Source organism: Carlito syrichta, unplaced genomic scaffold, assembly GCF_000164805.1.
Source record: "Carlito syrichta isolate Samal-C Ts95f unplaced genomic scaffold, Tarsius_syrichta-2.0.1 Scaffold305631, whole genome shotgun sequence".
Classification (NCBI taxonomy): Eukaryota; Metazoa; Chordata; class Mammalia; order Primates; family Tarsiidae; genus Carlito; species Carlito syrichta.
The window spans coordinates 258,708-274,797 of record NW_007249727.1 but is presented as its reverse complement, the minus strand read 5'-3'; the positions used below and the strand labels follow the sequence as shown (position 1 = coordinate 274,797).

The 16,090-nt window shown below is 40.3% G+C and overlaps 1 protein-coding gene across 1 annotated transcript in view; it reads right to left on the bottom strand.

The window, feature by feature from the left end:
* LOC103264212 (ATP-binding cassette sub-family A member 13-like) overlaps positions 1-16,090 on the bottom strand; it is a 254,311-nt gene that overhangs the window by 137,152 nt on the left and 101,069 nt on the right. Inside the window, exon 14 of the mRNA XM_021714356.1 lies at positions 14,848-14,956. Within this exon, the coding sequence (XP_021570031.1) occupies positions 14,848-14,956 (109 nt within the window). The remainder of the gene's footprint in view (positions 1-14,847; positions 14,957-16,090) is intronic.

The window sequence follows — 16,090 nt, the reverse complement described above, 5'->3', positions numbered from 1 at the left end:
GTCTGTAGGCTGTCTCCCTGCTCTCTTGATGGTTTCTTTGGATTTGCAGAAGCTTGTGAGGTTAATGAGGTCCCACTTGTCTATCTTATCTCTTATGGCCTGTGAGTTTTGGGTTTTGTTCAGGAATTGGATGCCAGTTCCAATTTCCATGAGGTTGTGTCCTTCATTTTCTAAGGTTCTTATAGTTTGAGGTTTTACATTTAGGTCTCTGATCCATTCGGAGTTAATTTTTGTGTATGGGGATAGATAGGGGTCCTGTTTCAATCTTCTGCATGTGGTCAGCCAGTTTTCCCAGCACCATTTACTGAATAGGTTCTCCTCTCCCCAGTGGTAGGTGGTGGAGACTTTGTTGAAGATGAGTTGGTTGAGAAATTGAGGTTTTGCTTCTGGAATCTCAATTCTATTCCATTGGTCTATATGCCTGTTCCTGTACCAATACCAAGCTGTTGTGATGATTGTAGCTTTATAGTAAAGTTTGAAGTCTGGTAATGTGATACCACCTGCTTTGTGTTTTTTGCTGAGGATTGTTCTGGCTATTCTTGGACGTTTGTGTTTCCATATGAATTCCTGTGTTGTTTTTTCTAGGGCTGAGAAGAATGTTTCTGGTAATATGATGGGTATTGCATTAAATCTGTAGATTGCCTTAGGTAAGATGGACATCTTCACAATGTTGATTCTTCCAATCCATGAGCATGGGATATTTTTCCACTTGTTTGTGTCATCTTTGATTTCTTTGAGCAGTGTTTTGTAGTTTTCATTGCAAAGGTCTTTCACATTTCTGGTTAGGAAGATGCCAAGGTATTTCACTTTTTTTGTGGCTATTGTGAATGGAATTCTGCTTATTTGGGTTTCTGTTTGTTTATTATTGGTGTAAATAAATGCAATTGTCTTTTGCACATTTATTTTATATCCTGAGAATTTTCCAAAGTCCTTCATCAGTGTAAGGAGGTTTTTGACAGATTCTCTTGGGTTTTCAAGGTACACAATCATGTCATCTGCAAAGTGAGATAGCTTGACTTCCTCTTTTCCTATTTGAATACCGCTGACTGCCTTCTCTTCTCTGATTGCTCTAGCCAGGACTTCCAATACTATATTGAACAGGAGGGGTGAGAGTGGGCATCCTTGTCTTGTTCCCATTTTCAGGGGAAATGGTTCCAGTTTTTGTCTGTTTAGGAGTATGCTGGCTGTGGGTTTCTCGTAGAGGGCTTGTACTATATTGAGGTATGTTCCCAGTATGCCTAGATATTTGAGGGTTTTTATCAAGAAGGGTGCTGGATTTTATCAAAAGCTTTTTCTGCATCTAATGATATAGTCATGTGCTTTTTGTTTTGACATCTGTTGATGTATTTAATTACATTTATGGTTTTACGAATGTTGAACCAGCCTTGTACCCCAGGGATGAAGCCTACTTGGTCATGATGGATGATTTTTGAGATGTGTTGTTGAATCCATTTCATTAGGATCTTGTTGAGAATTTTAGCATCTATGTTCATCAAAGATATTGGCCTGTAGTTCTCTTTTTTTGTTGGGTCTTTACCTGGCTTGGGTATCAATGTGATGTTAGCTTTGTAAAATGATTTGGGGAGAGTTACATCCTTTTCAGTCACCTGGAAAACCCTCAGTAGGATTGGCATAATCTCCTCCTTAAATGTCTTGTAGAATTCTGCTGGAAAGCCATCTGGTCCAGGACTTTTTTTGTAGGTAGTTTTCTTATTACGTAGTCAATTTCCTTGATTGTTATTGGTCTATTTAGGGTCTCAATTTCTTCTTGTTTCAACCTAGGCAGGTCGTGTGATGACAGAAAGTCCTCCATTTCCTTGAGGTTTTCAAGTTTGTTTCCATACAAGTGTACATAGTAGTCTCTAATGATCTTTTGTATTTCTTCAGGGTTAGATGTGACTTCATCTTTTGTGTTTCTGATTGTGTCTATTTGGGCTTTTTGTCTCTTTTTCTTGGTCAGTCTAGCTAGGGGACCATCGATCTTGTTCATTCTTTTGAAGAACCAGCTTTTTGTTTCATTGATTTTTTTATTATCTTTTTGTCTTCTATGTCCTGGATTTGGGCTTTTATTTTGGTGATCTGGATTCTTCTGCTGAAATTAGGGTTTTCGTGGTCTTGCTTTTCCAGGTTTTTTAGGTGGCTTCTTAGGCTATTAATTTGTGATCCTTCCATTTTCTTCATGTGCGTTTTTTAGGGTATAAATTCCCCTCTTACTACAGCTTTCATGGCATCCCAGAGATATTGGTAAGATGTTTCTTCTTTTTCATTTGTTTCCAGGTAGCTTTTAATCTCTGTTTTGATTTTATCATTGACCCAGGAGTTGTTTAGCACATGCTGTTTAGTATCCATGTCTTTGTGGGGTTTTGGGGGACCTTGTTGGTGTTAATGTTTATTTTTATTCCACTGTGGTCCAAGAAGGTGCATGGTTAAATTTCAGTCCTTTTAATTTTGCTTATGCTTGATTTATGGCCAAGTATGTGGTCGATCTTAGAGTACATTCCATGCAGTGATGAGTAGAATGTGTATTCTGTGGTCTTTGGATGGAGGGTTCTTTAGGTATCAATTAAGTCCATTTGACCAAGAGTCACACTGAGATTTCGGATCTCGTTGCTGATTTTTTGTCCTGATGATCTGTCTAGGGTTGTGAGTGGGGTACTAAAGTCCCCAGCTATGATGGTTTTGGAGTCGATATCTTTTTTTAGTTTACCTAGGAGCTCCTTTATAAAAGTTGATGCTCCTATGTTCGGTGCGTATATGTTTAGGATGAATATATCTTGTTGATGGATTGAACCTCTTATCATTATGTAGTGGTCTTCTGCATCTTTTTTTATTTTTGATAGCTTAAAGGGTATTTTGTCTGAGATTAAGATCACGACTCCTCCTTTGTTTTGTGTTCATTTGCCTGAAAATTTGTTTCCCATCCTCTTACTTTGAGTCTGTGAGTGTCCTTTCTAGTGAGGTGAGTCTCTTGAAGGCAATAGATTGCTGCCTGGTGATATTTTATCCATTTTACCATTCTATGTCTTTTCAGTGGTGCATTAAATCCACTCACATTCAACCTAATTATTGAAATGTGAGAGTTGATCCCTATCATAATGTTCTTACAGAGTTGTTAGTTCTTCCTCTTTGTGTGTTGTCTTTCTTTTGGTTTTAGAGTTGGATCATGTGTGTTTTTAATCTTTTGCCTGTACTCTTGTGAAGAACGTTGTTCTTCTTTTTTCCTTTTCTTCTGTGTTCAGTGCTTTCTTAAGTGTTTCTTCCAGGGGTGGTCTTGTGGCAGCGTAGGTTCTTAGGGATTGGATATCTGGGAAAGATTTCAATTCTTCCTCACTGATGAAGCTTAGCTTGACTGGGTAGGTTATTCTCGGTTGAAATTGTTTATCTTTTAGAACTTTGAAGATAGGGCTCAAGCTCTCCCAGCCTGGAGGGTTTCTGTAGATAAATCGGCTGCTATTCTAACTGGTCTTCCCTGGTACATAGTCTGACCTTTTTCTTTTGCAGCCTTTAGGATTTTTTCTTTTATGCATACTTTGTTTAGGTGAATTATTATATGTTTGGGAATTGGTCTTCTCATTTGTTGTCTTGCAGGGGTTCTCTGAATCTCTTGTGTTTGAATTTTTTCATCCTTGATGAGATGAGGGAAGTTTTCTTGAATGATTTCATGAAATATTTGTTCCAGTGTGACCTCTGTTTCTCTGCCTCAGGAAGGTCAATTACTCTTAGGTTCGGTCTCTTGAAGTGATCATTCATCTCTTGAAGGTTTTGTTCTGTCTTTTTGAGCTTCTTTCCTATGCTTTTGATAGTTTGGGTTAGTTCTGTGTTTTGGTCTTTGAGCTCTGAGATTCTTTCTTCTGCTTGGCTAATTCTGCTTTCCATGCTTATTAGTTTGTTATTTATTTCCATCACAGTATTCTTTACTGCTGTTATTTCTGACATCAGCTCCTTCCTATTTTTCTCTTGTCTCTCCTCAATTTTTTTAATTCTTTCTATTAATGTCTTGATGTCTGGGTTTGTTGCATGTGATCAGTCATTCTGGGGGATCTTCATTGTTTGTGTTCCAGAATCTGTATTTTCAGTGTCTGATCTCCCAGGGGTCTGTGTGAGACCTATATTCTTCTTTTGGTTTTTCTTCATTTGTGTGGTTTCCCACCCCCCTACTTTTTCCTTCCCTCCATGTCACCGTCTTCTTTCATTCTGTTACTCAGGGGTAGAGGGATTGCTTTTACTTCTGTTTGTTCAATCTCCTATTCTTCTTTATGTATGCCCTCTTACTTTGTTCAATTCTGGAGTTGCACTGTAGGTTGGGGGTGGTCCTTTTTGCAGTTTTGAGATTTACTTAAGGGGGGAGCCGTAATTCAAAATCTATCTGCAGGTCCTGGTATTCGCCAACAGGTATATGGATAATCTGAAACCCATTTCCCAGCCTTGGAATCTGTCCATGCAGTGGGGCTGTAGGTTTACTCCCTTGATTCACCAGCAGGTGGTGCTATCTCAGCTACTCGCCCCAGAGGGGGTGGAGCTGGACAGGAGTCAGGCAGAGACCAGAGATGGGACACTGCTTCAGGGCACACGGGAGGAGACCCATGGCTGGCAGGACATCATGGTGGCAGCAATCCCAGCAGATCTTGCCTGCAGGGACTTCAAGGACTGAAGTCGTGGATCACCTCAGGCACAGCTATGGTTGCCATGGAGGCCACGGCAGTGGTGCCGGTGGCTGTGTCTGTGACTGCAGTGACTGTCCAGACTGCTGCGATGCCCCAGCAGTGGCGACGGCTGAGCTCCGTGTGAAGAGCAGGCTGCCGACGTTGGGGTCCACAGCCCCCAGGATGAGAGTCAGAGACCTTCTGCATTCTCCTCTGCAGAGAGTTTCATAGACCAGGCTGCCCCATCACCATCTTGCCGGGAGTCCAGTATTTCATTAGTAGTCCTTTGAGGTTTGAATGGGATTTGGATGAGGAGTTGAAGAAATTTAACTTCTACATCATCACTTCCACAATAAAATAAAGTAGAATAAAATGCAACCAAATAAGCTTCCCCTTTTAGTCTTACTCTTTTTAGAGGAAGACACTTTCATATCTACTTAGGCACTATTCTGTTTAATTTTGCTTTCACTTATTCCTTTAGTTACTATTAGGACAACTTTCTGCTTAAGTTCATTCTTTTATATCTCTATTTAATATTTCAACTTAATAAAATTATGCCAACTAAAAAGTAATAATAATGAAAGCAGCAAATATTTATTTTTCTGCATATTCATCTCTATTATATAATTGTAATAATGAGATGTACTATAATAACCCTATAATAATGGTGCAGAGTCTCATTCTTTTAAAAAAGATCATTAATTAAATACCTCTTATGAATAAAGACTTTAGAAAACACAAGCATCAGCAGTATAAAAGCCTTCCATGAGATGTTTACATTCCTATTGCCAAAGAGAGATAAACAAATAAAGACAATGCAAAGTACTAACTGCTTTAATGACTGGCCTAGTCCATTTTCTTTTGCTATGACAGAATGTTGGAGACTAGGTAATTTATTTATTTGCTTGTTTTTTTTGAGTTGGAGTCTCACTCTGTCACCCAGACTGGAGTGCAGTGGCCGCTCCCGGCCACTGCAACCTCGACCTGCTGGGCTCCGGTGATCCTTCCACCTCAGCCTTCCAAGTAGCTGGAATTACAGGCATGTGCTACCATGCCCGGCTGATTTTTTGATTTATTGTAGAGATGAGGTCTTGCTGCCCAGGCGGGTCTCGAACCCGCGGGCTCAGGCAATCCACTCACCTCAGCCTCCAAAGGTGCAGGATTACAGGCTGAGCCACCGAGCCCGGCTGGTAATTTATTTTTATTTTTGAGGCAGAGTCTTACTCTGTAACCTAGGCTAGGATGCAGCAGCACAAATCACGGTTCACCAGAACTTTGACCTCTTGTGCTCAGGCAAACCTCCTGCCTCTGCCTCCCAAGTACCTAGGACTATTGTGGTGCCACCATATCCAGCTTTTTTTTTTTTTTGATAGAGTAGAGGTCTCACTACGTTGCCCAAACTGGTCACAAACTCATGGGCTATGCAATCCTCTAGCCTCGACCTCCCAAAGTGCTGAGATTACAGGCATGAATCACCATACCTGGCCTCAGACTGGATCATTTATAAAGAACAGAAACTTATTTACCACATTCTGGAGTCTGAGAAGTGCAAAGGCATGGCACCAACAATAACTACCCCACTCCTGAGATAGCAGCGTTCATCCACTCGGGACAGTGAAGGCTTCATGATCCAATCTCACCTTGAAGGTCCAACCTCCCAACACTGTTATATCAGGAACCAAATTTCCACTGTGTGAACTTTAGAGGAACACATTCAAATTAAAGCAATGACCTAACTAGTGCCTGGAAAATATCTGCCATAATAGGAATGCTTGCTAAAAATAAATATATGGATGAATTTTAGAGGCTAATGTCTGTGAGAGCTGAGAGAAGAATCCACTAATTCATCCTGCAAGGGTAGTAAGGATTCCAATGGAAGTGATGCCTGACATGGGCCTTGGAGGCTGAGCAGAAATGCTTGAAGTGCTGCAGGGTAAGCCAGGCAGGCTCAATGAAGGCAGTGCAGCCACAAGGCCCACGGGAATGGCAGGCCAGTCACACCAAGGGGAAAGGAGACAAAGAGAACTGAAGCTGCAGTCACAGGTTAGTAGCAGCTAGCACATGCCCATTTAGAAGTGTAGCCTTTATCATAAACACTTATGTGAGGTAGCAAAAGCCCTGAACATTGGGCAAAAAGGACAAGGTTAACATTTGAGAAACACTTTGCTCAGTGAAACGTCCCCATCTTGACTGTGTCTTTATTGCTGACTCAATAGAAGTGGAATCTTGACCAAAAATACTTTCAGAAGAGAGTAACCAGAGAGGGAAGGTGTTCCAGTGTGGTTTTATGATCAAAGGGTTATGTGAGGCAACCTTTGATGAGCACACAAGACTGGATTTGTTTTCTGGTTTGGGTTTTGTTTTGTTTTGCTTTGTTTTTTCATAATTTCCCTCCAAGGGTATGGACAAACAGTTGGCCATTGCTGGGAGAACCTTAAAAAAATTAGGAAGAAAGTCATGTAAATATGAGGGAGAGAAAATTCCAGGCAAAGAGAACTGTGATTTGAGGTGGAAGAACAGGTGAAGAGTTTGAGAGATGGTATGGCTGGAGTTGAACTTCCAGTGGATTGCAGGGAAATAGTTTGAGATGAGACTGGAGAGCCTTCTGGGCCAGAGCAGGGAGGCAATACGAAAATCCACTATTGTCTGTCCACATTACCACAGCCCTTGAAGAAAGGCACAAGGGGCATTCCAGTGGGCCTGTACAGATCTACATTCCTGAGAACTAGCAAAGTGTATTGACTTATCTCCTGTACATTCCCTGTAAAGTCACTTCAAAGAACCTTTAACCTCCTGCAGAGTATACTCACTCAACTGAGAGAAATGAATCTCTGTTTACTCCCTATTTATCAGTGGTCACAGCATTGAAAATATAGCACCCATGGAACCATAAGCCTTGTAATTTAGATAGTTTGCTGTATGTTATAACTAATAATTAACAACATGTTGTAGTAAATACTGTTTTACTTTGTAATAGTCTCTGTTAACTCCCCTACTCTATGGCAAACTTGATTGACTCTTTAGTGTGGTGTTACTGATGAAACTGTGAGCTACCTTTTAGTAACCAGTGCCAGAAAATGTGAACCATAAATGTTACTATTGACAGGATGCAGCTGTAACTTGAGTTCTATACAATGCTCTGTCAGTCACATAGTCAAGGTATAGGTGACAACAACCCTAAACTCATAAAAACGGACCATGGAACTTAAGGGATGAGCAGACTGGTTCCAGAAATGCCAGGAGTTGGGTTCTGTCTCACTGAATTCTGAACTCAAAAATGTACTTCTTTCTGCCTGGTCCCTGCCTCTTGATTTACTGGTGTCAAGAGATAGCAACCGAGCATTTACTTGGACTGTAACAGAGAACCTGTAGATCACAGGTAGAAATCTGTTTTTTATCATAAGAGACATAGGAAGCCAGACGGATGCCATGATTTGATAGACACATTCCATGGGTGACCACTGACCATGGAGAGGAGAGACTGTTGGGGAGGGAGCATGGCGGCCACAGGGAGACATAAAAAAGCTATTGCAGAAGTCCAGGTAGGAATAGATGATGCCAGCTGGGCTTGGTGGCTCAGCCTGTCATCCCAGCACTTTGGGAGGCGAGTGGATTGCCTGAGCCCATGGGTTTGAGACAGAGGTGAGTGGATTGCCTGAGCCCAAGGGTTTGAGACCAGCCTGGGCAACTTGACGAGACCTCGTCTCTATAACAAATTAAAAAAAATTACCCAGGTGCAGTAGCACATACCTATAGTTCCAGCTACTTGGAAGGCTGAGGTGGAAGGATTGCCAGAGCCCAGCAGGTCGACACCAGGGTGGCTGTGAGCATGCCACTGCACCCCAGCCTGGGCAACGGAGTGAGATTCCAACTCAAAAAAGAAAAAGAATAGATGATGCCTCAAGCCCGGTGAATCATAGTGAAAATAAGGTACATTCAGAATTTCAAGTGCAGAAGACATAAGATTTGCTGATTGACCATGGAATACTCAGCAAAAAGCAAAATCAAGATTAGGTGTTTGGCTTCAACTGATTTTTAAGTTCCCTTGAGATTCTGAAAAACATATATCAAGTGGGCCTAAGTTGCTGATGTGAGCATAAAGGAGCGAATAAAGCCTCTGAGATCAAAACACATTGTGCTTCTCTCAGCCCCTGCATGTATTCCTAAATCTGCACTTTTCTCCCATGCTCAAAGCTGTACTGAGTTTCACCCTTGCTTCCTCCAGGTCTTAGATGTTCTGTTGTATTCCTCAATCAGTAATCTTCTGCCCAGGCATCTGTGGGTGTCCAGTCCACTTGTGGTTTTCACACCCTATACCCACTCCTCCTGTGGCTTCCTCCAAGCCTGAGATTTAAGCATCTTTTAGCTGTCTGAACCCCAGGACATCTGACACAGACCAAATCCTCGGCAGCTCACAGGCAGGTTGGAACAGACAGGTTAGAATGTAGTGTGCTCTGCTATTCTCACTTCACAGGAGGAAACTGGTGACGGGGGCCACAACTTTACCCAAACCATAGCAGGCCCCAGTGAAGAGGGGTGGGACAAGAAGAACAAGTAAAAATGCCATAACATTTTCTACTTTTTCTTGATGGGATGTTTTGTGGCTGCTATAGGTCATTGACTTCCAGAGCTCCTACAAAGTTATTTTTATTTTTATTTTGAGTTGGAGTCTCACTCCATCACCCAGGCTGGAGTGCAGTGGCATGCACGCTCACGGTCACGCCAGCACTGTCCTTCTGGGCTCTGGCGATCCTTTTGCATCAGCCTTCCAAGTAGCCGGAACAACAGGCACGCACTACCATGCCTGGCTAATTTTTGATTTATTGTAGAGACGAGGTTTCACCAAGTTGCCCGGGCTGGTCTCAAACCCACAGGCTCAGGTAATCCACTTGTCTTGGCCTCCCAAAGTGCTGGGATGACAGCCTGAGCCACTGAGCCCGGTTTCTACAAAGTTATTTTAATTCATTTCTAGCTGTCAGCATTTCCATGGAGAAACAAGGGCCTGAAGCTTCCTAGTCTAGCATCTTGCTGGTATCTGAGTCTTACTTTCTTCATCTGCATCTCTGTGGATGCCTATGAAGTTCTATTACAGTATGAGAAAAGCTCTGATAATGTAAATAATTTCCAAAAGGACATTTCCACCAAAAGTGAATCTTAAACAAGACAAAGTTGCTTGCAGTTACTCTACTCCTGCCATTCCCTCCCTTGCTCCTCCATAAAAACACTAACAGCTAGAAATGAATTAAAATAACCTTGTAGGAGCTCTGGAAGTCAATGATCTACAGCAGTCACAAAACATCCCATCAAGAAAAAGTAGAAAATGCTATGGCATTTTTTACTTGCTCTTGTCCCACTCTTCTTCATCGTGGTCTGCTATGGTTTGGGTAAAGTGGCGGCCCCCATCACCAGCTTCCTCCTATGAAGTGAGAATAGCAGAGCACACTACATTCTAACCAGAGCACACTACATTCTAACCTGTCTGTCCCAATCTGTCTGTGAGCTGCCGAGGATTTGGTCTGTGTCAGACATTCTGGGGTTCAGATGGCCAAAAGATGCTTAAGTCTCAGGCTCAGAGGAAGAACCAGGAGCAGTGGGTGTGAAGGAGAAGGAAAATCAGGAGGAAGTTTGTCAATACCATCCACTGCCACATAAAGTTAATGGGATAAGACAGAAAAGGACTCTGAAAGTCATAAAGGGAATTTGCTGAGGGCTAACCAAGAGTCTGGACCTCCCAGAAGACTGACGGAGGCAAAACTAGGAAGGTGTAACTGCGAGGAAGTGGAGGGTGTGACAGCTAACTGCCCTTCAGAACATGTGTCCATGGAAAGAGATGGGAGCCCATCATCCTAATAAGTATATTGCTTTTAAAAAGTAGGCAATCTGGTGAGTGCAGTGGCTCATGCCTGTAATCCCAGCACTTTGGGAGACCGAGGCAGGAGGATTGCCTGAGCCCAAGAGATTGAGACCAGCCTGGGCAGCATCGTGAGACTTCATCTCTACAAAAAAATAAAATATAGTAAGTTCCCCACGTCCAAACCTTCATGCTGCAAACTTTCAAAAATGCAAACATGCATTTTTTCAAGAGGGCAGATATAATTGAATCCAAGAAACTAGAACCTGTGCCATCAACATCAGGCATGAGGGAAATTACAGCTTGCCTTCCATCTCCTATTGCTGACAATCCTTCAGCTCTACCATCTCTCACCTCCCCTCCCCGCTCCAGTCAGTAACTCTTCCTTCCTATTCACTGGATGCCCGCTCCTGTATGCCTGCTATTGCACTGCACAGTACTACTGTACTTTTCAAAGTACTGTATTGTAAGATTAAAATTTTTATTTTTTTGTGCTTGTTTTTTATGGATGAGTTGTGTGAACAGTATCTTAAACCTATTATAGTACAGTACTATGTAGCTGATTGTGTTAGTAGGGTACCTAGGCTAACTTTGTTGGACTTATGAACAAATTGGGCTTACGAATGCACTCTCAGAACAGAACTCATTCATATGTAGGGGACTTACTGTGACATTAAAAATGTGGACAGTGATGTTGTGTCTAATAAAATCCTCAGACTACTCTCTGCTATTGTAGTATTTATATTAAGTTTTATTTAAAATCTTTATGCATTTTATAAGATTTGGTATGCTTATTTTTTAATGGCATGCATTTATTTACCTTCTACTATGATATGAAGAGAGGCACATAAATGAACAAAACCTAATTTTTTAAATAAAGCTCAACTTTTACAATATTTTATAAACCATATGGTTTTTTAAAAATAAAACACTTTTTCAAATATGATTAAATGGAGAGTTTCATCTCTTGCACTTTTTAAAGATCTGGTTAGGCCCTCTAAATAAGTCTGTGGTTTTGTTTGATTTTACCCCCACTCTACAGTTGGGAGTTCATCAGAATCTCTGTATTCCCACATAAGTGGCTACCTTGTGGACACCATCGATTAGGTGTGCTGAGTGGGAAAACAGCTTAGAAGTGCCACAAATCAGGCCTTGCTCGTCTCATCAAATGCCTCAATAGCCTCCATTCTCTGCATTTTCATTTCTTGAGACCATCAGTGATTTCTGTGCTCACTTTGATGTTTCCTCAAACACCCACCTCAGTGTCCTTTGCCCCTGCCTCTTTTCAGTCAGAGCTGCAAATCCATATTTCTTTGATCTCAGACGTTGACCTTTCATTCCTTCAGCGAGTCTTTATCTTCTCTCTCCTACTCCATTTCTATAAGCCCTGCTCATCAGCCACATTGTAAAATCCTATTCCCACACCCCCTTTATGCTGTCTCCAACCAGACGCCTCTGATTATATTTGCGCCCCCATCCAATCTGAAGCCAATGAAAAGAAACATTCCAGTATAAGTCTGTTTTTGTCCCATCAAACATTATCCATTCTCGTTAATGTTAATTTCAACACTCTAGATGAAAAAAATCATGGCCTCATGTTGAGTGCATCCACTAAAAAAGCATGGTGTATTTGAGCAACTCTTTGACCTCTGGTCATAATTTCATATATGTCTGTTCTCTCTCTCTCTCTCCAATATAGTCTCCTTATCATAGCTACCCAAATATTCCTGTTTCCTTAATTATCCAGGTTCTTCTTTGTCCCTTTAGCCTAACATGCTTTCCATAGAGATCAAAGTCAGCTAACATAAAGTTCCCCAACTAGTCTCTGTATTTTCCAAGTCATCTCCATAGATTCTTTTTTGCTCCTCCTGTGTGGTCATGAAGATATGTCTACCTTTTTGAGATAAATCCCACCATTCATGTTTTTTCTCTGCCTCTTTCCAGGTCTTGATCCATTAATTTTCCTTTCTTTTTCAAATGTTCCAAATAAACCTCTTCATCTCATCAGCATGCCAAACCTGCCAATATTTCTTATTTCACACACATGAACACACACACACACACACACACACACACACACACACACACACAGTTTCTCTTTTCACTCATTTTCACAGTCAGACTTCCATAAAGCTGAGTTTATCTGTTTAGATTCCTACCTAAATCTTTAAAACAACCTCCCTTGGCTTCATTCCTTCTACTCTAGTTTTCCATTTCTAGAACGCCATTGAATTAACCCTCTTGGGGTCACCACTCAAATTCTCATTCTTCTTGATGACTCTGGAAAATTTGTATCATTTTTCCTGCAATTCTGCTTGAAATTCTGTTATCCCCTGGATTCTGTGCCAAGATCTTCCTACCTCAAGGGCCGCAGCATCTGTGCTCTCTTCTCTGTGTTCCGTCCACAGTCTTCTCTTATCTCACTTACTGACCACCTTTGTCTATCATTTTTTATTAAGGTTGGAACTAAGGTCACTTACGACTGTTCTACTGAACTTTCCTCTCCAGTTTTCTGAATCCTACTGCACATTTTCATCCATATGTATGAATCAAACCAGCATCTCTGACCCTGCACATATCACCTTGCCCTTCTTTGAAAACACCTCTTCTCCCTGGCTTACTTATTATGATGTCATCAGTACTGAATAGTAAGTCATTCATTCTAAAATACTTAGATTTATATTTTAGATTCTTAAAATCTTTCCTAGCCCCATCCTCAATACCCCAACCTTTCCTCCCATCTGTTTTCACTTTATCATTTTTCTCCAGATTCATCCTTGACCTCTAAATTGTGAGCAGCGGCCTTCCAACAGGTCGCTTGACTGCAACCAGCCTTCTCCCTTTAATATACAACTGCCAGATCATTCTTTTTAACATATTACTCAGAATATGTTACTCTTATTCTCAAGTATTAGTAAAGGCCACCTATTATCTGTTAAAGTCCATATTCCTCATCCTGTCAGTCGAGCAGCGTTTGACCTCAAACAATCCTTCTAGAGAGATCTGTGATTATTCCTTTATACTCACCCTTATGATGAGGTGAAACTGGCCTCCACCAAATAACCTAAACATACACTATTTATTGCTCTTGCATTGCTAAGTCCTAGAATGGCCTCCTGATCTCAAACTTCTGCTCATTGTTCAAGGTCCATGGTGAAGGACTCCCCCTCCATGAAGCAGGCTCCTTTAGTCCTCTCTGTCTAATGTAGTAGTAGAAAAGCAAAAGTTTGTTATCAGCTAGACCTAGAATCTAATCATGGCCCTGTGATTACCTTGTTCAAAGCCAACACTGGTAGGAGACTTTTTTCTGAAAATCGCTTCTAAAATGGGTAAAGCAGGCAAATATTGTCCATCTTACAAAATCGATATAAAAATTAAATAAGAATATGGATGTTAAATAACAAGGAAGTCCTTGGTACATTTCAGATACATAATCAATGTTATTTTGCTGTCCCTTCTCTATATGACTTTATACTCTTTTTGTACTTCCCTAGTCACACACACTTTAAAATTTTTTTATATTACCCATTAGCATTCCAGAATAATTATAGGACCAGAAAATAATTAAATTTGCTTTGTTAAAAAAATGGTAGAAAGGAAAACAAATAAAGAAAAATGAGATAAAGTTGGAGTACAGTGATTAGCATATTTGAGAAATTGTTTAGTATTGATTCTCTATAAATTAATGCTTCAACAAATATATTTTGTGAATAAACTGTGATGGATATAGCCTGTCATTGCTTATACTTCTTGTTTCTTTCTTTTTTAAGAAACTGAATTAGTTTGACAAATGATAATTTATCCCACCCAAGTGAGATAAATAAACATTCCCTTAAACCAATAAATTAACTCTGGATTCCAGAAATGGATCTGTGTCACTTACCAAAATAAGAAAGCATAGATAATGAATCAATGATCAACATTAATAATTGATGAGTCGAGGGTCCAGCATAAATCAAACGTGATGCTCCCCTTCTCCATGATAAAGTAGACAGCCTAATCTCTATTACACTATTCCACATAATACTGCCATTAAAAAGTAAAATTATTCTTGGTTGTGTAACATATTAAAGTTCCAGAATAAAATAATTTATTAAAAGAACTTTCAAGTCACCTTTTGCTCCCCTCAACTTACAGTGAGGTCACAGTTGCAAGAAGGCAAAGACATTTAATGACACACAAATAAAGGCAAAGAGAGCCTACAACTCTGTCTTGTGTTTATAGATTGATTGCAAAATAGAAATCTTCTCATCACTGTTTATATTCCTATTCAGAACACCTTCTGTTTCTTTCACTTTTAAAGACACTGTCTTTTGAAAGAAGTAAATTATAATACATGAAAAATAATATTACCATATTGTCTCCAGTCCACAGCAGGGGGTAAGTGCCTCCACAAAATAAGGTTGTTTAGGTGATTTAAGTAGGAAGGTAGGGAATGCAAAGCCTTCTGATTATACCACACCTAAAAAAGAAAGACAATTTAATGGCTCTTATAAAATCAGTTCTTAAGTCTGTTCTTCAGCTATTCTGGGGTACAGGAACGTATGTGTCAATTAGCTTCCATGGCACCTGGGTGCAGGACTCAAAGGAATGTTCCTGCACGGCTGACAGTGAGCAGTCATTTCCATTCTGCTAATTTTATATTTATCTCAAGCATGTAATTTATGGCTAAAAATAGATTAATTTTCCCCAGAACAAATGTGAATGTTGCTCTATAATTATATTCTTATGGGAAAAAAAGAAATGAAACCCATCTTTTTTTTTTTTTTCTTTCTCACTTGGTAAGCTAATGAAATTTGACCTGCAAATTAAGAGTGTAGAAGATGATCAGAAAAAATGATTACTTTTAAATTAATAACCAAATATGGAACATTATTTCTCAAAATAAGCCAAACTGAACATTGGCTGAGCATAGAGAATAAAGTAGCATGCCTGTCAGAAGAAAGGTGAAAATAAGAGACAATGTTATTAAAGTTGGAATAAGGAGTACATAAAAAATATTAATCAGCCGGGCTCGGTGGCTCAGCCTGTAATCCCGTGCCTTTGGGAGGCTGAGGTGAGCGGATTGCCTGAGCCCGTGGGTTCGAGACCCACCTGGGCAGCAAGACCTCATCTCTACAATAAATCAAAAAATCAACCGGGCGTGGTAGCGCATGCCTGTAATTCCGGCTACTCGGAAGGCTGAGGCAGAAGGATTGCCAGAGCCCAGCAGGTCGAGGCTGCGGTGGCCGGGAGCGGCCACTGCACTCCAGTCTGGGAGACAGAGTGAGACTCCAACTCAAAAAACAACAACAAAAAAACAAAAACAAAACAAAACAAAAAAATATATATATATTAATCAAACCATCGGTGCCCTTAAAAAATAAAATTGTTTCTGCATATGCTATATTTATATATATGTTATATTTCAAAATATCAATATTTTAATAAAAAATATACAGGTACACTCAGTTGAAAAAGCTGGTGTGTATCTTTAAGAAGTATAAAGAGACAAACTGGTACATTTTGGTCTTAATTCAATTTCTTAAAAAGTTCATTGCTCTAGATAAGGTTGTCTTTTACAACAGACAATACACTTTGTAGGATCAGAGCCACC